This window comes from Sciurus carolinensis, chromosome 3 (genome assembly GCF_902686445.1).
Source record: "Sciurus carolinensis chromosome 3, mSciCar1.2, whole genome shotgun sequence".
In the NCBI taxonomy this organism is placed as follows: Eukaryota; Metazoa; Chordata; class Mammalia; order Rodentia; family Sciuridae; genus Sciurus; species Sciurus carolinensis.
Window position 1 is genome coordinate 1649876 of NC_062215.1, and position 24255 is coordinate 1674130.

General features: G+C 65.5%; 1 protein-coding gene across 7 annotated transcripts in view; it reads left to right on the top strand.

Annotated features, from left to right (window-relative positions):
* Aatk (apoptosis associated tyrosine kinase) overlaps positions 1 to 24255 on the top strand; it is a 34218-nt gene that overhangs the window by 4426 nt on the left and 5537 nt on the right. For 2 of the 7 annotated variants that reach the window (XM_047544538.1, XM_047544540.1), the window contains exons 2-10: positions 13868 to 14001; positions 16613 to 16760; positions 18870 to 18949; positions 19261 to 19379; positions 19503 to 19590; positions 20539 to 20672; positions 22099 to 22183; positions 22255 to 22376; positions 24003 to 24152. In XM_047544538.1, coding sequence (XP_047400494.1) covers positions 13868 to 14001; positions 16613 to 16760; positions 18870 to 18949; positions 19261 to 19379; positions 19503 to 19590; positions 20539 to 20672; positions 22099 to 22183; positions 22255 to 22376; positions 24003 to 24152 — 1060 coding nt within the window. Of the gene's footprint in view, positions 1 to 1060; positions 1225 to 5141; positions 5205 to 5446; positions 5466 to 11086; positions 14002 to 15205; positions 15432 to 16612; positions 16761 to 18869; positions 18950 to 19260; positions 19380 to 19502; positions 19591 to 20538; positions 20673 to 22098; positions 22184 to 22254; positions 22377 to 24002; positions 24153 to 24255 lie in introns of those variants that run through there. The other 5 variants (XM_047544543.1, XM_047544541.1, XM_047544542.1 and 2 more) reach the window with 5 other exon arrangements.

Consider the following 24255-nt stretch of genomic DNA (forward strand, 5'->3'; position numbering starts at 1 on the left):
AATGGTGTCAACCCAGATCGATGTCCACCCAGGACCTCAGAGGGGCCGATTTGGATCCAGCTCTACGGAGACGTAGTTGGTTAGGACGGGGTCCTGCTCTGGTGGGGCCTACCTGAAGCGGGGAGCAGGGACGCACGCAGGAAGACAGCCCCCAGAGGGCGGGGCAGAGTCTGCAGCAGGCCGAGGACCCTCCCCTGGACCGTGCCCGGAGCGCGGCCCTGCCAGCTCCTGGATCTGACTCTGGCCTCCAGAACTGGGGGAATCAGGTTGTGACCCTGCTTCGCAGCCCCAGGGCCCTGGTGCAGACTGTCTCCTCCGTCCCTCTCGGTGTTGGGCCCCAGGGGTCAGAGCTGATGGCCTTGCCTGGGGCGTGTCCAACTTTGGCTCGTGCAGGCCATGTCCTCCGTGTACACTGGGTAGTGACCCCCTGGGAGAGGACTCCCTTGGAGCACAGGGAGGGCGTGGCTGGCTTGACCGGGGTGTGAGGGGCTGCAGGCCAGGGTGGCCCCAGAACTGCTGCCAGCTGTAGGGGACACGTTGCCGGGGCAGAGGGTCCGCGGCCCCCTGGTGTGTTCGCATGAGGCGGGGGAGGAGCGGGGATGAAGCCTGTGGCGGTGGCTGTCCCAGCACCTGTCTGGCTCAGGGAGCACTTCCTGAGGGTGGGCGGTGCCCAGCCCCCTGCCAGGCCCTCCTCCTGGGCCCTGTGGATGCCTGTCCCGCTCAGCAGCTGACTCTGGGGGCAGGACCAAGGGGAAGCCAGAGGGAGCCAACCTGGCCTTGCCCCGGATGGGAGCCTGGAGCAGGCCACCACCAGGGAGCCCGGCCTGCTGTCCAGGGAGCCCGGCCTCGTCCTGTCCCCAGGTGGGTCCTTGGTGGAGAGGCCAGAGTGCAGGGAGGGCTTCAGCGTTTGTGTCCCGCCTGCCTGTCACAGAGGAACCAGCGGCAGCAGGACGGGCAGCCTGGGCCTCCCCACCCCCAGCAGAGGAAGCCGGCAGAGGAAATGAGGGCAGCGGACAGGGGCCGGAGCCAGCTCCCAGGCCGCCTGTCTGGGCCATGGCCGCCTGAGGACTGTCACAGTAGGCAGGTCACGCGGTTTCCCTGCCCGCCTCTGCCAGGGCCTGGGTTGGGGGCCGGGGCCTCGGGCCAGGTGCGGGTGGGCTGCTCCTGAGCGTCACCCTGGGGGAGCCGCAGCTGGAGCCACCAGGAACTGCTGGCCAGAGCCCGGTAGGTGGGGTGGTGAGGGGCGGGGGACCCTGAGGGACAGGCCTCTGCGGGGTTTGGACCTGCCAGAGGATGTGGCCACACCCAGCATGGGCAGAGCCTCTCTCTGCAGGGGCGTTCCTGGGCAGTGGGGTCACCTGTCACGGGTGGTGAGGGAGGCTAGGGATGTGGGAGGCGGGCAGGGGGCTGGTGCTGTGGCCTTCGTCAGCCTGGCCCAGAGGGGAGCCAGCTCCTTCGGCCCTGGGGCCCTGGAAGGCCTCCCCTCACCGCTGTGGGCGTGGCAGCAGGCAGCTCTGGCCAGATGGCCCCCGGCCTGCTGTGGTGGGGGATAGGGGAGCCCGGGTGGAGCTGGCCCGGGTCACCTGTGCCCCGGGCTGTGCTTCGAGGCCAGGGTGGCGTCCAGGACGCTGTGCTGGTCTTGCTCCCCTGGTGCAGGAGGTGGCCTTGGCCTCCGGCTCAGGCCTGCCGACTTGGCGTTCTGGGTGGTTTTGAAGGAGGGCCCTGCTCACATTCCGCAGCTGCTTGCTGCTGCCCGGGGTGGGGTCCGGCCCAGGGCCAGCAGTGGGGCATCTGGGTGGGCGGACAGGTGGAGCGGTGGGATGGCTGGGTCTCTGGCTGGGTTCCAAATGGGCTTGCCCAGCTGGACGCACATGTGACGGTGCCCCTGCTTGGCCACCCCCTTGGCCCCATCCCTGTCCCCGCTGCAGACCCCACCCTGCCGTTGTCCCTGGGCTCTGCAGGCTGAGGTATCTCACTTGCCCTCTGCTGCAGAGGGGTGGTCAGCTCCGTGGGGGCCCATGCTCGGTTCCGCCCAGCTCTGGCGTGCCCTCCTGAGCGTGCTGGTGGAGCTCCTCTGCTCTCCCACCCCCTGCCGCCCTCCCTTCCTGAGAGTCAGTGTGCAGCCGTGGGGTCCGTCCATGTGGAGGGTGGTGTCCTGGTGGTCAGTGCTCAGTCACGCAGCCTGCCCCAGCTCTGCAGCACCCCGCGCCCCTGCTGCCAGCCCCTCGCCCTGGCCTTCGCTCCCTGCTCCCGCTCCCTCGTCCTGCCCGCCGGCCTGGAGGCCTCCCTTCTGGCTGACCCCCTGGGCACGGTCTCCCGGCTCCCTGACCACCCTGCAGTGTCTGGTGGCAGATCCGGGAGCAGGCTGGGCCTGGGGACTGGCAGGGTCTCGGTAGCAGAGGGGCTCAGGAGGTCGTGCATCCCGCGCCCCTCTCTGTGGGTGCCTGTCCACCTCCTCACCTCAGCCTCCTGGGTGCGCGGCCTCGCTTGCTTTTCCCTGGTGCCTGGAGGCCTTTCCCAGGGCTGCTGGCCGGGCGGAGTCCTCTCCCCCGGCCTAGAGGCTTCCTGGTTGCTCTGCGTAGCACTAGTGGCTGGATGCCGGACCTGTCAGCCTCTGTCCCTCACTTGCTGGCAGCCCTGCTCTGGCTGTGAGGAGGGTCAGCTCCATGGGGCATTGGGACTGGGAGCCACATGCCTCCCTCTCCTCATCTCCAGACCTGGCTGACCAGTGCCCCTGGCTCCCCACTGTGCCCCAGCCTTGTTCATCCCGGGGCCGCCTGGAATCTCTCTGCCTGAGGCTGTCATTCCTGAGAGGCAGTTCCTGCCTCGTACCACTGGCTGCAGGGGTGATCCTGTCGGGACTCTGTGTGGACACTCAGTCCTGTCCTGGCCCTGTGGGGCCTGCTCTGGTCAGGCCCTCCATCCAGAGCTGCAGCTCTCCTGGCCTGGCCCTGCCACCAAGCCTCCAGGACCTCCAGTCCTGCTCTCTGCCCCTCGGGGTCCCAGCAAGGATGGCACCACGTCCAGCTGCTCTGGACCCGGAACTGACCTGTCCGTCTCTGCCTTGTTTTTCTTCCTGAGTCCTATAAGTCGTGGCTAAAAATAACTGCACCCAGCCTGCATTCTGGGGGCCGAGGGTCTGGCGAGGACCTGCGGCTTCCTCCTCCGCCGTCGGAGCCTCACAGCCCCTCGCTTCTGCCTAGGTGCAGGGTCAGGGCTGGGAGCCGAGGTGGCCAGAGAGTCCGGGCCGAGGGACAGGCATCAGGGGGCGAGGTCGGGGCCACGGTGGGCCGACATTGTGCAGAGAGATGGACGGTGTGTGGGGCAGTGCATGGCAGGGAGGGGTCGTGGGGACCCTGAGCAGCCCTAACCTGGCCTCCTCATTGAGCTGCCGGCGGGCTGTCCCTCAGGGCTTCTGTCCCAGGATGCCTGGGGCAGCATCGTGGGCACTCACCCGCCCTGGACAGGCCTCCAAGGGCCCTGAGGTGCCTGGTGAGGGTGTTGGAGTGAGGAGCCCAGGCAGGACCTTGTGTGCGTCAGCACTGGGGCTGTTGCTCAGGTCGCATTGGCAGAACTTCCTGCTGCCCCTGGGCCTCCCGGTAGCCTGCTCACGGCGGCCTGCTGAGGGCTGGGCAGCAGACGGGACCCTGTGGACCCAGCACGAGGGCAGGCTGCCCTCCCTGAGAACTGGGTGTGCTGTGTGGGGGTTTGGGCGTGTGTGTGAGCATGCAGGTCCTGTGTAAGAGGCGTGTGCCGGTGTGCATGTGTGTATGCGTGAGGCACACACGTGGACACGTATCCATGCCTGTGTGCACACACCTGTGTGTGTGTGTGCGTGTGCACAGGTGTGTGTAGCTGGTGGGCATGTGTGAGGCACAGGTGTGTAAGGACGTGGGCGTGCGTGTGTCCCCAGCTTCCCTTGGACGGGCGCTCCCTGTCCTGGCTGCTCACAGGCTTCTGGTGCAGGTGACATTCTATTCTCTGGTCCAGGGTGACGATGCAAAGGGCTGACCCCAATCTTGTCACAGCGGGCCCCCCTGGAGCTGGGCCCGAGGTCTGGGAGAGGGCAGACACGCCGTCCACCTTCTTTCCTGTCATCCCCCTGCCCACAGGCCAAGCCTGCAGCTGCTCGCTCTGCCCACAGCTTGCCCTGGCCATGTCCACCTCAGTGGGCTCTCCTCCCCTGGCAGGCAATGGGCACAGGGCCTCCAGTTGTCTGGACATCGTGGGGGCCTCGAGTCCCCCCGCCAAGTGTCCGGTCTGAGTCCTGGTGGCCCTGAGTGGGCTGGCTCCTGCAGGACCCTGGGTTTGTTGCTGTAGGTCACAGCTGTCTTGGCAGAACGGCTGTGGTCACTTCGTAACCACTGAGTAGGTGTCCTACCTTCAGGGGGCTCTGGGGCTGAGAGGGCACTTCAGGGCACAGTCTCCTCTCAGTGCCCCTCGAGCTGCCTCTCTCCTGCTGGGGGTCCGTGGGATCTGGCCTCCCTGCCCAGAGCCCGGCTTCCGAGGTGGGGAGGGCCAGTTCAGTTCTCTGCCTATGGGTGGTCGGGGCCAGTGGCTGGGGGCTGTCTGAAAGCTCTTGGGGTAGAGCTGTCCCCTGGACATAGCCTTGGTCCTGGGAGGCTGTGGGAAGATGGGCCCAGAGGGCTGGCCAGCCAGGGAGGCCAGCCAGGGAGGCCGGCCCACAACCACAGCGGCCCCTCCACACGCGTGCCGACCACCTTGAACAGGACTCTCTGCGCCGCTGGGACTTCTGTCCGCTCTGGAAGAAGCCTCAGGTCTGGGCCTTGGCTGCACCTTCCCCGAGGACTGGCGCCCGCAGCCCACTGCTCTGCCCGCCCTCCTGTGGCCCTGGGACAGGGTGCCCTCCTTCCCGGTCCTGCCGCCTGCTCCGTGGGAGCTGGAGGGGGCGTCTGCGGCAGGGCCTGGAGAGCCCCTGACTGGGGTGTGCAGACCCGTGTGCCCGCGGCTGCCTCGGCTCAGCACGTGACCCCCACGGATTGCGCCAGTTCCTTCCTGAGCGCGATCCCGTTTGCATCACCAGGCGGGGGTGGGGCCGGCGCCAGGAGGTCCCGATGCCCCCGCCTGACCTGGCCCGCCCTGTTGGCCACTGTAGCTCAGTGGTGAGATGGGGCTTGGCTGAGTGTCCGGCACGGCCACGCTGTTCTCAGGGACCCACAGTGCCTGACTGACTCTGGGTGGGGGTGAGTCCCCCGAGTGTGAGCAGCAGAGGGGTCTGGCCTAGGGGGCCCAGGAAGTGGCCTCCAGCAGTTGTCTGCTGTGGCCTGGCCCCTGTTCCGGGAGGGTTTGGGTGTCTTCTGTGAGGTAGAGCTGAGGACAGCAGGCCGGGGGAGACCTGGGCGCGGGGAGAGCTGCAGGTTGGGATGGGCAGGGCTGGCCACAGCTTCCTGGGGGAGCCCTGGCACGGAGACCAGATGTGACTGCTCGTCACGGGACGTGCAGAGGTGAGCCCACAGGCCCACGGTCTCCAGTGGGCAGGTCAGCCGCACCAGGGTGTTGCAGTGGGCTCAGCCCCTGCCTCTGGTTCCAGAATGTTCCCATCACCATTGGAGGAGCACCACCCCCTCTGGCCCCAGCCCTGGTGACTGTGAGGACATGGGCCTCTGTGGACAGCCTGCCTGGACACAGCCTCAGGCACTGCACGGAGCCGTGCAGGGAGCACTCGACCATCCTGCATGTCCCGCAGTGCAGAGGTCTCACGCGGCTCCTTCCCGTCAGAAGGGGCCTCGGCCGTCCCTGGCCATCCCCGGCCATCCCCGGCCATCCCCGGCCATCCCCGGCCATCCTCGTGGCTCGCTCCTGTGCCTTTCACTCACTCCCACCTGGATTTGTGTGTCCAGAGGGAGAAGCAGGAGGTGGCTGGTGGCTGCTCTGGTTGGGGGTCTCTGATGGGGAGGGAGCGAGTGCTTCCTTGGGGTTGAGGACTTGCGTCTCCTCACTGGCGACCGATGTCCTGAGGCGCCTTTAACTTGGGGGCTTTAACCCCGCAGACATTATTTATTGATTTGCTTTTGCAGTACTGGCTGCTGGACCCGAGGCCACGCAGGTGCGAGCCCGGCGCTCAGCTGGCCCTTTCTGTATTTCAAGATGGGGCCCCACTGAGCCGCCCGCTGGCCGGAGCTGGCGTTCCTGCTGTCTCGGCCTCCTGCGTGAGTAGCTGGGATCGCAGGGCACCACGCGCCCGCCGCCCAGTCTTTTGTGGTGTTGTGTCCTAGCTGTAGGTGACGCAGTACCTGTGTTTTGTTTCCGTGGTGCGGAGGATCGCAGGATGGACCCCAGGCCTCCCGCTGCCGGGTGAGCGCTGCCCCGAGCCCCAGCCGGCCCCTTGGCACAGCTTCATGTAGTCAGCCTTCTGTCTTGTGACTCCTCCCGTCATCTTTTAATTTAAAAATCCTCAGTTACGCTGGGCACGGTGGTGCCCCTGTGATCCCAGTTCCCCCCACCACTGAGGCAGGAGCCCAAGTTCAAGGCTGGTGACACCCAGTCTCAAAGTAAAAACAGAGAGGGCCGGGCCGGCTCCGTGGCGAAGCGCCCCTGTGCAGTCCTCCGGTGAGGACCGGCCCTGGCTTCCACCCCCGTACCACGGCGGCAGCGGAAGGCAGACTGATATTCACCTGCCGTAACCTGCCCCGTGGGTGCTCTGGTGGCGGTGAGGTGGGTCGGCGGGGAGCCTTCCTGGTGGCCACCCCCAAGCAGGGCCCTTCTCTCCGTCCTCCCGAGCCGGGGTCAGCACCGTGTGTGCTCAGTCCTTGTCCCCGTGCCGTGGTGACTGCGGGAAAGTCCAGTGTCCCCTCTGCCCTTCTTCCTCGGCCCTCCAGCCCCTCTGCACTCCTTTCAGTGGGCACCCGCGCCTTCCACTCACAGGTGCCCTTTCTCTCCAGGGCTGGACTCGGAGTCCTCCCTGTGTGACTCTCACTATCAGAAGCTTGGACAATGAGAGGGGAGGGTCAGCCAGAGACGGCCCGCGCATGGGGCCGGCCCCTGCCCACGGGAGACCCTGGGGGCCTCCCTGAGCCCACCGGCCCTCCTGTCCTCCACAGCCCCCTGCTGTCCACCCACAGCCTGCCCCTCTGTGATGCTGCCCGCCCTTTTCCTGAGTCCCGAGCAGTGGGGCAGGCAGCGGGGCGGGAGGGTGGCCACAGGGGTGCTGCCTCTGGCCCCAGCTCCTGCCTGCGGTGCTGCTTATCCCCACCTGCTTCTGGCCATTTGGGAGCGTTCTGGGAGCACTGGCCAGGCTGGTTCTGTGCAGGGACACTGGCTGTGATGCCCACTCACGCGGAAGGGGGTCAGGCCCCGCGTCACTAGAAGGGAGCACACAGGCGCTGCAGCCCATAGGAGAAACCTGAGGCGAGCTGCCCCTCATCCCTGGGCACCTGCCCAAGGAGGTGGGTCAGTGGGGGAGGCCCACGGGGGCACCAGGGCCTGGTGGCACTCACTGGGCAGTGCCCCTGAGCTCAGACCCACACCTCATTCGGAGGCACATGGCTGCTCCACAGCCCTGGAGAGCCCGAGGAGCTGGCGGAACGGGACCGCGCCCTCCCGAGGGGTCTCGCTGCAGGCCCGGCGGTCCCGGGCTCCCGGGGTTCGGGTGACTTCCTGGGGCGACGTGCTGAGGGGAGGCTGAGGGCCTGGGGGCGTGGACACGAGCCCACGCAGAGAACCGCCCAGCACCCAGAGCACCATGTGGGGTCCTGGGTCCTGGGCACAGTCCTGTGGAGCAAGAGTCTTGCTGGGCGGGCCAGGCGGGGCCTGCTGGAGGCCATGGGTTCCTGAGATTTGGCCTGGGAAGTGGGCAGGCTGCTGCAGCTAGGGCTACCTGAACGAGAGTGACCAAGGGCTCCAGCAACCGGGCCACCCCTGAGCTCAGCCAGGCCACTCCTCAAGCCCACCCAGGGGCTTGGGTCTGAGGACTGGTCATGTTACGACGTTGGCAGGGCCTGCCCAGAGAGGTGGGGCTGGCCTGGAGAGGGCCTGGGCCAGGACGGGGCAGGCCGAGTGCCCTCGTCCTCAGAGAGCCAGCACTGCTCCATGGCCCTGGACACTGGGCATTGGGGTGCAGAAAGAGGTCCCTGGCCAGGTGCTGGGAGTGGCCGACCAACCCCGTGAGTCTCAAGTGAGTAGGCTGCCAGGACTGAGGCGGCAGGGCAGCAGGGTAGAGCCGGAGCCTGCCAGTCAAGAGGATGTGTCCTTGTGTCCGGGGCAGCGGGGTCTTCGCCGTGTCCCCTGTCATCCACTCAGACGCTGTGCCCTGGCAGGACTCCGAGCACCTGCCACCCCATCTTCTATCCCATGCTGGGGGGTCTGTGGGGTTGCTTGTGTCTGGCCCCCACTCAAGGTAGAGGTCAGTGTTAATATGCTCAGGTGGTCAGATGGTTGAGGGGCACACAGGTGGTCAGTTAGAAGCACGTGTGTGGCTCATCCCTCACGTGGAGGGGGGCCTGTGCCTTGGGGCCTAGGGGCCCAGGTCACTGCACACATAGCCCATTATCCTTGAGGCTCAGGGTTTGGCCCCCTCCCTCACCTGGGGCTGCAGTGAAGACGGGGAGGGGGGTCCGTCCGGGTGGAGCTGGCCCAGTGCCTGGAGGGACCCGCATACACCTTGAGCACAGATGAAGGGGATCTTCCGGCGCAGGGTCTGGGGTGTGGGCCAGGGCCAGGGGACGCTGAGGCATGACGTCTTTCTGCTGCATGTTCAGTGCAGGGAAGGGGCACCCTAGGGGAGGAGGCCCCTGCTTTCCAGATGCGGAGGCCGAAGCTTGGTGCCCCACAGCCGGGGAATGGCAGACCTGAAACGCAGGCCTCTGTCCTACGTGCCCCTCCCAACCCCTGGGCAGACTCATCCTGCCTGGGGCTATCCCAGCCAGTCCTGGGACAGCGGGCGGCAGAGATCCAGTGTGGGGCAACTGCTGGCCTGGGGCACCTGTCTTCCGAGAGAAGACCCCAGAATGTGCAGAGCAGGGGCAGGACCCCAGCTGCCCAGAGCCCACAGGCGGTGTTGAGGTGGTGGAGAGGTTTCCTTCGTTAGCGAGGCTTGACCCCTGACCCCTGACCCTGGCACCCCCTCCTGAGCTGGGTGTGATGGGCATGGCCAGGGCCCTGGGCTTGGCCCAGTGGTGAGTCCAGGAGTGCATGAGGCCCTGGGAGCCTCTGCTTCTCCCCAGCCCACAGAGGTGGGTTGTCATGGGGGTGCTGGACCCTGTGGGACCGGGTGGCGTCTCTGGGCCTCGGGGCCTCCTCTCTGCTCGGAGGGCAGTGTCTGGTAACAGGCTCAGGTCCGTTGGTGACAGCCACAGAGGGCTGTCCTGGAGTATCAGGTCTGGGATCCCTGAGCAGGGCAGGCAGAGCCAGGTGTGGGCCAGGGCTGCGTGGGGGCTGAGCAAGCGCCAGCAGCCCCTCCTGGGAAGGGCTGTGTGCCAGGTTGCTGGGGGTCTGCGGCACCTGAATGTGGCCCCCAGGCTGCCCCTCGAGCACCTCGGTCCCCAGGCCTCTGCGCATGAACGGTGTTCTTGGGGAGGCGCTTGCCTGGCAGAACCCGCCTGTAAAGTGGCCAAAGGGCGCCACCTGGTGGAGACTGGGGGTCGCACAGGATGACCCACAGTGGGATCCTGTGCAGCAGGGGCTCAGGTGGCCTGCAGAGCACAGTCACCCTGGACACTGGGCCACTAGACAGGGCAGGGCAGGGCTGCACAGGTGTGGGCCAGGCTCACAGGTGAGGGCAGGGCCACACCTGGGTGGGTGGAGCTTGAAGGCAGAGGCCACATGGGGCTTCAGGCCCTGTCCTCGTCCTCTCTCCCTGGCCCCACCGCCTTCTGGCCCGCCTCCTCTCTGCAGAGCCGGCCCCACCCTCGCAGAACAGGACAGTGGCTGAACGGATCGTGATCTGAGGGGTCACCCCAGCCTTGCTGCACAGGCAGATGGTCCGCCACCTCCAGATGCCCAGACCCGTGGACAGTCATGCCCACCGCACCCTCATGTCAGGACTGGCTGGTGGGCGGCTCAGCCCTTGCTTCCTGCTGGGCTGCCTGTCACACAGTGTTTGTGGGCTCCTCCCCTCCCCATGTGGTCCGGTCCTGCACCTGCCTGGCAGGAAGAGGGCGTCTGGGGCAGGGGCTGTGCCCGGCTTGCTAAGAGGGTGGGTGGGGTCGGGAACCTGCTGGACCCGAGTCCTGGCGTCTGTGACTGGTGGTACAGCACTACGGCCCAGTGGTTTCAACGGCCTGTTGGTTAAAATTGAGGTGTTGGAGGCCGGCTCCGGAGGCTCCAGGAGAAGCCACTCCTTTGCCCTTTCCAGCGTTAAGGTACCCATGTCACAGTCCCTCCTGTCGCGGTGGCTCTGCTGCACTGGCACACCTCTCTGACCCCGGCCTCCTACCCAAGGAGTCTCGAGGTGACGCTGGTCTCTCCAGGTGACCCAGGCTGGTCCCCGTCTCAGACCTTTCCCTGGTCATGTTCACAAAGTCCTGAGTTCTGGGGATCAGGAGGTGGGGCAGCTCTGGGGCTCCACCAGGTGCCTCTCACCAAATCTGGGGCGACGTGAGAATCAAAGTAAAGACACCAGCAGGCTGCCGTCCCCCGAGGACATGGGACTCCCATGTGAGATTCAAACAGATCCGCGAGTGAAATCTGTCCTGGGTACCGATGTCAACGAGCAGGAAGTGGGGCGGAGGCCCGGCTCTCCCTGGTGGAGGCTGTCGGAGGTGCAGGAGTGGGAGCGGAACCGACATCCTCTGGGCCCCGGGGCGGGGGCCTGGCAGGGTTAGGTGCTGTGGCCTTGGGAAGCCAAGGTCTGTGCACCTACATGGACCTCTGCCATGGGTCCCCAAAGCACCCCCAGCCAAGCTGTTGGTGACGTGGAGCTGCGAAGGGCCGGGGCACTGGTGGGGGTGACGGGGTGGGGGTCTGAGTGGGCCTTTCAGTGCAGGGCTGGCCTGGGTCTGATTGGTGGCCCCCAGGCTGGGGCGTTGGGAGAGGCTGCTGTGGGGCAGCCTGTCAGTTAATGCTCAGCATTCCTTTCAACAAAGCCTCGTGCGCCTTTTGTCTCCCTGGGCACGAGGTCTGAGATGGAGGCCATGTGGATGCCCGCAGTGGGCAGTGCATCCCTGGGCCCTGCTCCCAGGCCCTGGGTGGACAGAGGGAGGAAGCTCACGTGTGCAGGTACCAGGTGCCCCTCGGGGCCAGAAGGGTCCCTGAGTGTCTAGTGCTTCATAACCTGGGCTCATGGACACCCAGCTCTGTGGCCTTGGCCCTGTCCGCATGCCCTTCACCGACAGGGACAGGCTAGCTGCTTTGACTGTCTATCTAGAGACGTGGTGTTGGGTGGCTCCCAGACCAGCAGGAGGAGACCTGTGAGCCAGTGACTGTCCCGACCGAGCACTGAGCTGAGTGGGAAGGGAGGGAGGGACCCCTGAGCAGACCCCTCCCTGACCTCGGGCAGGCAGGGATCCCAGGGGTGGTGGGCTGTCCCTCCTCCTGTGGGTGGTAGAAGCACCGTCAGGAGCCGCCACTCTGCAGACACCTTTGCGAAGCCCTGAGCCTTGGTTTTCTTACCTGTGAAGTGGGGTTGACGGACAGGCTTGGGACAGGAAGGGTGTGTGTGCACCTGGGGCGTGTGCATGCATGGGCACACTGTGTGGTGTGTGCACGTGTCTGTGAGCCTGCTCCCTTGGGGCTAGCGTCCATGGTGTCTTCGGTGCGTGGTTGTGTACGTGGTGCACACGCGGGCACGCTCTATCCATGTCACCTGGCGCGTGTGATGGGGCCCCAGAGCACTGTGCCTGGCCCTCGGATCCTTCTCTGTCCTAGGAGCTGATGCCCCGTGGGCCCCGAGGCAGGTGCCCCCTAAGTGGGCACAGCAGGGGCTCTGGGAGCCTCGGTGGAGGATGTCAGGGTGGCCCAGAGCAGGGGACCAAGGGCCCAGCCAGCTTGCAGCCCAGGAACCACCTTCTGCCGGGGGCACCCTTGGCTGTGGAGAGGGGGAGAGGAGGGAGGGCGAGGCTCCCTGGTGACCTAGGCCTGTGTCCGCGTCTGCAAAGGCGCGGGTCTGGAGGAGCTACTGCAGTTGCAGCTACGGCGGAGGCCGTGGTCTCTGCTGTCTCAGCAGCAAACCGTCTCAGGCTTTGGAGGTCTGAGCCACAGCCTCCTTGTGTCCCCTGCTTGCTCTGGCGGGCCCTTTGGCCGACCCCCACCCCTGCACACTGCCCTCAGGTCTGTGGGCCCTGGGGCGGAGCACCTGGACCTCGTCTGCCCGCCCTCCATGGCCGCTTGGTTCAGCACATGCTGCTGCATGAGCCCCACCTCGTGGCCCCTGGAGGTCAGCGGGGCGCCCCTGTGGGGCCTCTACAGGAAGCAAGGACCCAGGTGACTGAGGAGGCTGAGCATGGGCTTCCTGGATGGCTCCTCCAGACCTGCTGCCCCGAGGCCCCGAGGGGCTGACCCAGCCCGTTTGTGCCACGAGGCAGAGGTGGCAGGGGGGCGTACTGACGGAGCTGGGTCCAGATGGAGATGTTCGCCATGGCAACAGTGCAGGGGTGCTCGCAGCTTCCTGGGGCTCGGGGCTGCACGGTGCACCTTCAGGTCCATGCCCGTGGTGCCCAGGGTGGGGGCAGAGCGAGGGGGGTTCTTCTGTGCAAGGCCTGCACACTCACGTCCTGCAACGGCGTCCACTCGGGGCGGGCCACCCTCTACGTGGGTCTCCACCTCCAGGCTTTGCTGGATGACCTGCCCTTTTGTCCCTGGGCCCTGCCTGGTCCCTAGCCTGGCTGCCCACGACCCCTCTCTGCTTCAGGTGTGGTTTGGCAGTGGGTCTGGAGGCCCCCTGTCAGTCCTCCCAGATGCCCTGTCAGGTCACAGGCCTGGTGGGAGCACAGTGGCCCTCGCCTTGCCGACCTGCCTCCTCACCAGTGGGTAGAATAGCTGCTGCCGTAGGGGGTCCTGGGTCAGGTGACAGAGTCTGAGGGGTCTGCTGGTGGCAGCCAAGAGGTTGAGGGGCTCAGTGACCGGAGGAGCTAGTGGAAGGACAGAGGGACAGAGAAGGCCTCTGGGGTGATGGACTGGACCCTTGGGTGTGGTGTGGGGCAGGCAGGGTGGAGCGGCCAGCTCAGTGTACCCCTCTGTCCAGGCCTTGTCCAGGCCTTCTCCGGGCCCTCTGGGCCTCCGGACGAGCTGAGTTTCCCCCAGAGCTCTGGCTCTGTGGGGAGGTCTGCTTTGGGAGCCAGACTCTGGCTCAGTAAGTGGGAGGATGCGTCAAGCTGTCCCGGGCACCTCAGGGTCCTCCTCTGGGGTGAAGGAGCTCTTGTGAACTGGGCACTGTAGAAGGGGATCCTTGCTGCCCCCAGGACAGAAGTAGCACTGAGAGGTCTTGGTGGTAGGTCCAGTAGGGGTCAGCCAGGAGCTGGAAGAGCCCTGCTGCCCAGCAGATGCAGGGTCAGTGGGATCACCTCACCTTGGAGGCAGCTGTCCAGAGCCTGGCATGTGGCCAAGGGCCAGATCCACCATCTCCCCTGCTTGGCAGGGTCTGTGACTCCCCCTCCCAGCCTCAGAGGGACCCAAGTTCGAGGGTAACCCACGGTCCCCCGGGCTCTGACCTCCCAGAGAAGTATCCCGAGCCCCAGAATTGCTAACGGGGCCTGCCCTGGCCGGGTCAGCAACCTGATGTCCTGTGGTGGGGTCAGAGTGGTTCCCAGTGGTCGGCTGCTGAATGGCAGGCTGCGTCCACCTGCACCAGCTTCGTGGAGGCAAGGGTCTGGGGGGCCCCGGGCAAGGACTCAGCCCAGGCTGCAGAGTCCAGGGTGGACAGTGGGCCCGGACCCCAGGGCCCGGGCTGCCCTGCACGCTCCCTTCTCTACAGACGGCGCCCCGCTCAGCGAGCTCTCCTGGTCGTCGTCCCTTGCTGTGGTGGCCGTGTCCTTCTCGGGACTCTTCACCGTCATCGTCCTCATGCTGGCCTGCCTGTGCTGCAAGAAGGGAGGCATCGGGTTCAAGGTGAGAGCTGGGGTCCACGGGATGTCCGTGGGACCCTGAGGGCCTGGCCTGGGGCTCCCACTCAACCCTGAACTCTCTTCCTTCCTGGGTCCACCAAGGCAGCCGCTGGGAGGCCGGTGACACCTGGGGACCATCTGGACACTGGCCTGGATCCCACTCACCGTTGGGATGGCTGGGGGTGACCTGGGGGACATGGAGGCTCGGAGCCGGGGTGGGAGGGGCTTGCCCGCAGAGGCCCCGGCCCAGTGGGGAGGCGTCTCTGGGGATCCCGATCTGCTCATCCCGTGGGAGGGAATCTGAGCCATGCAGACACGCTTCTCTGGCCCCCAGACTGCCCTTTGGAGTCCCCTTTGCCCACCGGTGGAGCACAGTTCTGGAAGCCCGGGCGCCTGCTCTCCCTGACTGTGGCCAGCCCTTAGGTGGTGGGACCCTCAAGATGAGGCCTCCCCTCCACGGACAGTGGCTGAGGGCCATCCCTTGGGTGCTGTCCCCCACTCTGCAAGCCCCCACACCCGCCCGACTCGGCTGTGCCCCTGAGCAGGGAGGCCTGGGTGGGAAGGCACGGACCTGCGCCCTACGCAGAGGCACCGCCCAGGGCTGGTGGCCTCCATCCTGCAGGTCAGCACATTGCACGTCAAGGCCTGGCCGTTCTTGCACCCACGCAGGCAGTCCAGCTGGGAGGTCAGATTCCTGGGCTGGGGGAGGTCAGGGTGGGCAGGGCCTCTGTGGCCACACTGTGCCCAGCTACATTCTAGGGGCACCTTCCTACCGGGTGACCCACACTCCAGCCACGTTGCCCCGTTTTAGAGTCCCAGAACCTTTCCCTGTCCCCAAAGTCATGTCACAGAGAGAGGCCAAGCGAGCCCCCTGTCCCCCTGCCCACCTGGCAGGTGAGCAGCAGGAACGTGGCCTTCGCTTTCCCAAAGCCAACATTTGCTGGCCACCTCATCCTACAGGGAGCTGAGGGCTGGGCCAGAGGGGCAGGGCCCCCGGGGGCTGTGGGGTCTTTGCTCCTGCCAGGTGCCCCCTCCTGGGGACACGGCAGGCGGGCCCAGGCAAGGCCGGGTGTTTCTCTAGAGGGTTCTGAGACCAGGGCCTCTAGGGTATGTGGGCAGGGGTGGGGGCAGGGTGGAACTGGTGGGGCCATTGTGCAGCAGCCCCTCCTCAGGGCCCCTGAGAACAAGGCCTCACACAAGGGCTGGCAGCAGCTCCCTCCTACCCATGCCCTCCTCACCTCCTTGGGCACACGGTGCCCGGAACATTCCAGCACTAGCGTGCCTTGGTGGGAGGGCCTGGCTCCATAGTGGGCTCCCTGGCAGCTCCCCTTCCAGAGTGTGCTGGGCGGCTGGCAGGCCCTCATGCTCACTCTGTGCTACCTGATCACCCGCTGCTCTGGCAGGACCCAGCGGGCCTCCAGGCCACACGGGCAGGTAATGGACTGCAGCCAGTGCCCACCTGAGTGGGAAGCGGGCACCGGCAGAGCCCAGGAGTGTGAGTTAGAGGCCAGGGGGGTCCTAGGGTGGTCTCCTGGGCCCTGGGGAGGGGTCTCCACAGGCACCAGCCCCTGCCCTGTCCCCAGGTGGCTCTGTATCTGCATGGGGACCTTGACTGCCTGCAGGCACACTGACCGCCTGGCCAGCTCTGAGACCCAGGCCCCTCCCTCCTCGTCCAGGTGTTGTCCACAGAGCACAGGTCCCGAGTGGGTGGCCAGGCTTCAGTTTCTCAGGAAGTCCCTGGACCCCACTCATCTCTTCCTGCTGGGCACTGGGGGCTGCTGGGGGGACAGTGTGGCTGGGATGGGCGTGCCGTGTGCATAGGGACGTGCCGTTATTACTTGGTGAGCACTTGTTTTAAGTCCCGCCTGGAGGTGCCCAGAGACTTTGGCTGTCCTTAGGAATATGCTCTGGACCTGGGGTCCTCCACAGACAGCTGGGGCAGCTGCATTTCAAAATAGCCCCTGGCCAGGAGTGACTGCCTGGTGCTGCCCAGTGTCAGGCCCTGGAGGTCCCAGAGAGCAGTACAGCCAGGTGAAGGCCAGGGGCTGCCTGCCCGCTGAGGGGCAGTGGGCCAGGCTGCCCCTCTGGGGTGAAGGTTGCCAGACTCATTGCTTCTTGCCTGGCCAGGGACGGGGGGACACTTCGTTGCTTCTCCCAGATGACTTGGGTGGCAGGGGAGGGTGATGTACCCCCTGTCTCCAGGCTGCCCCAAGGCAGAGGGGACCACTGCAGGACCCAGGGGTGAGGGACTTCTGGGGCAGGGCTAGCTGAGGCGTTGTCTCTGGATGGCCAGGGAGGCTGTCCCCCACCTCTATCCCTGGGCTCTGCCTGCAGCTCCTTCTGTAAGCGGAGGCTGGCTCAGGTGGCTGGGGCTCGCCGTCCCTTGGTGGAGGCTGGACGCTGTGGCTTTAGCTTTGCCTTGGGTCCTCCTGGGGCATCTGGGCAGCACAGGACTGGGGGCAGGGCTCTGCACGAGGAGATGGGAAGGAGCCGTCCAGGGCGCAGGGGTGGGGCCCCGACTGGGGGTCAGCTGCCCCGCTCTGGGGAGGGCCTGAGCCCTGCCGCACCTCTGCTCGGGCCTCCTGGAGCCCAGCTCACGGGCGGCCCACCCGCAGGAGTTTGAGAATGCCGAGGGGGAGGAGTGTGTGGCGGACTGCTCGGCGCAGGGCTCCCCAGCAGCGGCGGCGCAGAACGGGCCCGATGTGTACGTCTTGCCCCTCACGGAGGTCTCTCTGCCCATGGCCAAGCAGCCCGGCCGCTCAGGTGAGTGGGACAGGTAGGGCGAGGGGACGGGCTCACCACCCTCCCTCACCTGCGTCTTGGTGTCGGACGCAGGTCCTCTGGGGAAGCCTGAAGACCCAGCTGCAGGGGTGGGGACGCACAGGGCCACATGGGGTGTGCAGCCCAGGGCTCGCTGGCTCCTCGATAAGCTGGACTGTGGCCGAAGGGGGCCAGTTGTCTACAGGTTTGGGGACAGCCCTACCTGCCACTTCATACCTGGGGGCTGCTATGCACAGGGGTGGTGATGTGGGCAGGGTGGCCGAGCTCTCTGTTCCCGGGGTGGACACCCTTCTCTGCTGTCTCCAGAATGCTTGACCCCAGATTCCGACCTCCTTGGGCCCCCACCTTGCAGGAGGCTGGACTCTGCTGTGCCTGCTCCCAGGCCAGGGGCTCTTGTGGGGCTCTGTGGGTGGGGCCAAGAGCTGCCTTTCCCTGGGGTCTGGAGTGGGGTGGTGGGAGGTGGGTGGGAGGGTGCAGGCTCGGCAGGATCTCTTCTTGTTTGTGCCTCTCTCGGTCAGGCTGGGAGTGGTGCATGTCCCCTCTCTCCTCCTCCTGGAGCCAGTCCCCCTTGCTGCCTACCACAGGAGCAGACATGGGGCTGGACTCCAGAGGGGATGGTAAATGGCAGAGGCTCCGGAACCTAGTTCTGTCCTGGGCAGGGATGGGGTCCCTGGCCTCCAGCCACCTGCCTCCATGGCAGTCAGCTCTCAGGCCCCTCTGCCTGGGAGGTCCAGCCACTGGCTGTCCCCTGGCTGCCTACCCTAGGACCTCCAGGAACACTGAGGGAAGGGATGTCAGGCCAGGGAGCCCTGCTGGACCCAGGGGGCTCTGTGGGTATGGAGGCGGGCTTCTGGGGTGAGAAGCCCACCATGTGCCCTGGGCTGTGCCCTGTGGTCTTGCCTTTGGTGCTTCCGACCACACCTGGCCTTCACCCCAGGCTGAGGGTTCAAAGCGTGGACCTGGGTCTGCAGAACAGACCTAGACAGGCCTCCAGCCTCCAGCCTGGGCCCAGGGCTCCATGTATGTCCCCACCCCCCAAGGCTCCCGGATACTGTGGGGTTCCTGAGCCCTGTGCAGAAAGGAACAGGGACCACCCGGGAGCACTCTGCTTCCAGAGAGGGGAGAGACGGGATAAGGCTGGGGGTCTGAGATTAGAAACGTGGGCATCCAGGGCCACCTGTCCCAAGATGGCAGAGGAGCATGGCTCAGGCCTGCTCACCCCCGCCCCCACTCCTGGCCTCCTGCCTCTGTGGCTGGCCCTGTGTCTATGACCAGGACCCCTGAGCTTGCACAGGGACAAGTAGGTCCTGAGACCCCAAGGTGGGAGGGAGTGTCCAGACAGACTGGGCTGCAGGTGAAAAGCCCTAGACCAGGAACCATGGCCCCCTTGCAAAGTCCGCATCAAGTCAACGTTCTCTGGGCTCTGGGCTCTGCTGGCAGCTAGGCTTAGCCCTGCCCTGCCCTGCCCTCCAGACCGCTGGCGTGGGAGCAGAATTTGGGGAATCTGTTGGGGCATGAGTGGGTGCAGCTAGCCCTGGCCCTTCTTCCCGGACCCACACTGACCCTCCTGCCCGCTGACCTCATCCAGCCTGGCCTTCAGGGAGAATGGGTCCAGTGTATCCCGTACGGGGCTGTGCCAAGCAGCCCCCAACAAAGGAGCCTTTGGTGTTCCTGGTGACGGATGCCAGCTTGCAGTAGGGGTGGGGCGGCTGCTCTGGTGCCCTCCCCAGGCCTCCTGCCCCAGCATGAGCCTCCTGCCCCAGCCATCCCACCGGCTTGGTGTTGCCTGTGCAGCCGGTCCGGCTCCAGGGCCTGTTGTCTCCGGCCTGCTTTGTCCTGGTGGCTGCAGGCGGCCGTTCCCCAGGCCTCCCTGGAGAAATGCCTGGCTGGAGCTTGCAGATCCACGGCTCCCCTGGGCAGCAACTGGCCCTGCTCCTGAGAGACCCTGGCCCCTAATGGCGGCCCCCAGGTTTGGCCTGTGCCCTATGTGGCTGGTGCTGGGACACTCCAGGTAGCTCCCCAGGACAGGCCTGGGGGCAGGGGGTGGGTGGGGGAGTGGGGAGCGGGGCCTGAGCCCCTGGCCCGTTACAGTGCAGCTCCTCAAGTCCACGGACCTGGGTCGGCACAGCCTCCTGTACCTGAAGGAGATCGGCCACGGCTGGTTCGGGAAGGTGAGAGCACTGGCGGCTGGCGGGTGGGAGCGGCAGGGGCAGTCTGCTCCTCCTAGGAACCACCGGGAGCGGAGCAGCCACGTGGCCCCAGCTTCCTCCTGACAGCCTGGATGGAGCGCCTGGGTCCCTCTCTCACTGTGGACCCCAGAGAGCCAGAAAGCCAGGGCCTGGGGGAACAGACAGTGCTGAGAACGTTCCAGTCACAGGATTCCAAAGCCCACTCTGCAGAGGAGGAGCAAAGGGAGGACGGGTGGAGGAAGAGGCCTGAGAGCAGGGCTCCGGGAGGGGAGGGTGACGGGCGTGCCCGGCAGGTGTTCCTGGGCGAGGTCCACTCCGGAGCCAGCAGCACCCAGGTGGTGGTGAAGGAGCTGAAGGCCAGCGCCAGCGTGCGGGAGCAGGTGCAGTTCCTGGAGGAGGCGCAGCCCTACAGGTGGGTGCCCCGGGCAGAGGGCTGGCGGGGGCGCCGCCAGCCGGGGAGGCCCCTGTAAGGAGAGCGAGCTCCGTGCCCGCCCCGCCTGCCCCGTGCGTCAGGGAGGCCTGTGGGCTCTTGCAGGGCCCTGCAGCACAGCAACCTGCTCCAGTGCCTGGCCCAGTGCGCCGAGGTGACGCCGTACCTGCTGGTGATGGAGCTCTGCCCGCTGGTGAGTGGCTGTCCCCCTCCCCAGCCCTCCGCTGCCAGATGGGGGTGGGCCTTGTTGAGTCGGGTCCCTTCTTGCCCTACCGGTGGACAGTGCTGCCCCAGGAGGCCCTGCTGAACCAGCTCCCAGAGGTGCATGCACAGAGAGGGTGACCCCAGCACTAGGGATGGCTGTGGGGGCTCAGGACAGTGTGGGCTTGGGGCTGAGGCTCCCGTGTCCCTGGGGGCTTCCCATCTGCCTGGGCTCCTCAGAGCAGCCTGGGGGGTGGGGTAGCACAAGGTCCTGGCCAGCCACGGGGCTCTCGACCCTTCCTCATTTGTGATCGTGAGAGCCTGGGAAAGGCCACCTCCCCGGGCAGACTCTGTCCCCGGCCTGCACACTGTCCCCTGGGCCCCTGTGCATGTGCACAGCTCCAGCCCTGGGCTGAGGTGTGCTGTACTGAGGCTGCCTGTGGCAGAGTTGGCCTCTGGCAGGACGCAGGCCTCATGCGCCGGGGTCTGGACTCCCGGCACCGGGGCTTCTGGGAGCTGGACTGTGCAGCACTCGGGGGCTGCCAGTCAGCCAATCCTGGCTCATGTGGCAGTGAGCACATCCATTCAGGCTCGTGGTCTCGACCGTCCAAAGGGAGCTGGCCCTAGGGACTCCACAGGGCCAGTTGGCTGGGCCAGTGCAGAGAACGCATTTGGTGATGGGTCACCTGTGGGTCATCCTGGTTGGCCCCTCTCCAGAAACAGCTTGGTCCTGGCCGCCGAGGGCCAGCTGCTGTGGGTGCAGTGCTCCTCTGGGTTGCCACCTTGTGGCTGATAGGCAGCCCTGGCTCAGGGCTCCGACCTGCATCCCAGCATGGGAGGGGTCAGGGGGTGGGCATGGGGCTGCCTGGAGCAGGGCACAGGCCTGCACTGGCGGTCACTTCCCAGCTGGCAGGTGACCGTTTGTGCTCCCTCTTGGCAGGGGGATCTCAAGGGTTACCTGCGGAGCTGCCGGGTGCCTGAGTCCATGGCACCCGACCCCCTGACCTTGCAGCGCATGGCCTGTGAGGTGGCCTGTGGCGTGTTGCACCTGCATCGAAACAACTACGTGCACAGGTGAGGGCAGGTGGGGCAGAGCTGGCCGGGTCCGTCTCGACCCTTGGATGGGTTTTCTCTGTGCCCAGCCCCCTCGCCTGGTGGTTCCTCTTCCTGGGCCTTTTGAGGCGTCCCTGGGCAACTTCTGTTGCATTGAACAGCTACCGCGTGAGGGTTTACTAGACTTTCTAAACCAGGAGGATGGGATTTGAAACCTGCTTTGTAGCAGGTCCACTGAAAGAAATGTATATGATCCAGCTGGCCTGTGCTCTGTCCCAGAGGTGGTCAGCAACACCCAGGGGCCTCAGCCTGTCTCCATCAAGACAAAAAGGAAGGGCTTAGCTGGGCCCTGGTAGTAGGGAGGCCCCGTCCTGCCTCAGCAGTCAGAAAGACAGGCCAGGATGTCCCCCAGACTGGGGGACGTGCTGGAAGAAGTGGCGATGGACGAGTGGCCCTGCCAGCCCCGGATGCCGCATGGGCCGTCCTCCCCAACAATATCCTGGTGCTGAGTGGTGACACAGGCAACTCCAGCATCAGTGATTTTGTTGAAGAGGGCAGCTGCCAGCTCCTGACCCCGCTGCGCCTGCCCCGCTGCTCCCACCCCAGGCCCCAGCTGTGGCCCAGGACGCCTGGCTCCTCTGCAGTGGTCCCCGGCACACAGACACGGGCCTCCTGGGATAGGGACAGGCCGGGCTGCTCCATCCCCACCGGGTCCTTGGCACAGCTGCAATGTGGAGGGTGCCCCCCACCACATACTGCTTGATTGCCTGTCCCCAGACACCCACACAGCCCCCAGCCAGGCAGGAGGGTAAAACGCCACCGGGCCCAGTCACTGGGGTGGAGGTCACTCTAGGTGACCTGCATGCTGCACCCTGCCCTGGGGCCTCAGCAGGGCAGGACCAGGCTCTGAAACATGGGCTCTGGCCACTGGCAGGATGCCCTGGGACGCTCCATGGAGTCTCAGCTCCCAGAGAGCTGGGGCAGTGCTGTGTTCATGCCGGGAGGGTGGTGGTCCCAGGAGGCAAGCTGCAGACCACAGCAGGCTCTCTGTGGCCTAAGGTCCACTGCAGGGCAGGCCAGCAGAGGTACCCCAGAAGGGTAGAAGGGGCTGGGAGCTGGGTGCTAGTGCTGGCTGGGCAGTGCCTTCACTGGGGACCCTTGGACATGTCCTAGCCCTCTCTGGGCCTCATTTTCTTCATCTGCATAGTCACTTTCGAGGCCCTGTCCATGTGGGCTTTCTAGAGTGCCCAGCGCAGGGTTGGGGCCAGGGCTCTGGGTAAGCATGGTGTACCCCTCGTGGGTAGCCTCTCAGACACCTCTTCCTGCCTACCTGCTGGGTGAGCCCAGGACACCCTTGGGGTGAGCTGTCCAGTTGTGGGCAGAGGACCCTCAGTGCTCAAGGCCCCCAGCCCAGCATACCCAGTTGACCCTGCCTCCCACCCCACAGCGACCTGGCCCTGCGAAGCTGCCTGCTCACAGCTGACCTGGCGGTGAAGATTGGCGACTACGGCCTGTCTCACTGCAAGTACAGGGTAAGTCGGGTGGGGCGGGGCCTGCAGGGAGCTGCCGCCTGGCAGGGCTGACCCTCCCTGTGGGCCCACAGGAAGACTACTTTGTGACTGCTGACCAGCTGTGGGTGCCCCTGCGCTGGATCGCACCCGAGCTGGTGGATGAAGTGCACGGGAACCTGCTGGTGGTTGACCAGACCAAGACCAGCAACGTGTGGTGAGTACACCTCCCCAGCAGCCAGGTGGCTCAGGAGGACGGGACTCCCCTGTCCAGGCTCAGCCTCGGGCTGCCTGGGGCTCAGATGAGGCCTCTAGCAAAAACAAAGGGTGCCTGCCATCCCAGTAACTCTGGAGGCTGAGGCAGGAAGATAGCAAGTTCAAGGCGAGCCTTGGCAACGCAGCAAGACCCTCAGCAAGCTAGTGAGATCCCGTCTAAATAAAGGACCAGGGATGTAGCTCAGTAGTAGAAGTGAACCATGTTCAATCCCCCATTAAAAAATAGAGAGAGAAAGGACGGACATTGGCTTTGCGGCCTGATGGGTTGCCCCGCAGCCATCTAGCCATCCCGCATCTTTTGTGGGTGGGTGCAAGCCAGCCACTGCAGGAGAGTCTAGGGTGAGCCAGCATGTGTGTGTCTGCCATACTGGCCTCAGGAGGTCATTGGGAGCCAGTGCCACCTGTAGCTGCAAATGCCAGAGGACTGGGCGGGTGTAGTGGGTGGGAACCCCATGCTGGTGGAGGGAGTCAAGGTGCTGGGCTGACATTCAACCTAACAGTCGAAGGCACATTAAGATCGAAATGCCACTACAGGTAGTAGTCACAGGTTGTCTGTCCTCGTGGGATGTGGGGCCTGAGTCACACCTGTGCCCCTGGGGAGGTCTGGGTGGGCTGCTGGCTTCCTTTGGGGAGTGGAGGTCAGCCGTGCTGGGTGGAGGAGCAGAGAGGAGTAGGGCTGGGGTCTCCCAGGACTGCCTCCTGGAAGCCCCGTGCTGAGCCCCCTGCCCAGCCAGGCAGTGGCCATTCTTTCCATCCTGGCACAGCAGCCTTCAGAGGGACAGGGCTGAGCTGCTCCGGGGACTTGAAAAGTGTCAGCTTTCACAGTTCCTGGGGCTGTCTCCTGCCACCAGGGTGCCCATTCCTGGCTGGCCCAGCCTCTGCTTCTGTCTCCCTCCTGGTGACAGTCAGAGCCTGCACCCATGGACCAGTCACCCTTCCCGAACTTTTAGGGGGCCTCCCCTAGGCCCTTGAACCATGCCCCATTGTGGACACTCCATCTCCCATTCCCTATACTCAGGTGTCCCTTCCTGGTGCCCAAACCACTGCACTCTGGCTAGGGTCCCCAGTCACAGGGCTTTGACCTAGGTCAGCAACTTCTCCATTGCCAGAATAACTGTCCTTTACTCCCCAGCTTCCTGGGTCTGAAAGAGCCAGGTGAAGCCATGGCCCACTGGAAGGGACCCTGAGTTGCTCCCTCCAGCCCTGCCTGCCCCGGGCACTCCTGCTGTTTACCCCAGCCCTACCCATGTTGGAGTGGGCTTATTCCTCTCTCAGCCTCAGTTCCCCAGGGCCAGCGGGGTCTGCCTGGGCTGCATGCCCTCCTTCCAGTGAATGAGTGAGTGGACAAATTGACTGGATTATAGGTTGCAAGAGCAATCTGGCTCTTGCTCGCTAGGCATCCTGGATGCTGATCTTGTCCTGGCCAGGGTGGCATGATCTGTTCTTGGGAGCGGGGTGGTACTGAGCTCTTTCCGCAGTGGCTGGCAGGATGATGGAGATGCCCCTGAGGCGTCCGTGGGTCCTGTGTGGCATGCCCAGCCCCATCTCACAGTGGTCTGCCCCGCAGGTCCCTGGGTGTGACCATCTGGGAGCTCTTCGAGTTGGGTGCACAGCCCTACCCCCACCACTCAGACCGGCAGGTGCTGGCTTACGCCGTGCGGGAGCAGCAGCTCAAGCTGCCCAAGCCCCAGTTGCAGCTGACCTTGTCTGACCGCTGGTGAGGACCTACGTCCCTGTACAGGGGCTCAGAGTGGGGAGTGCTCTAAGTCCCAGGGCACAGGTGGCTCAAAACAACTGTTGGGGTTCCAGCTCTCCCTGGC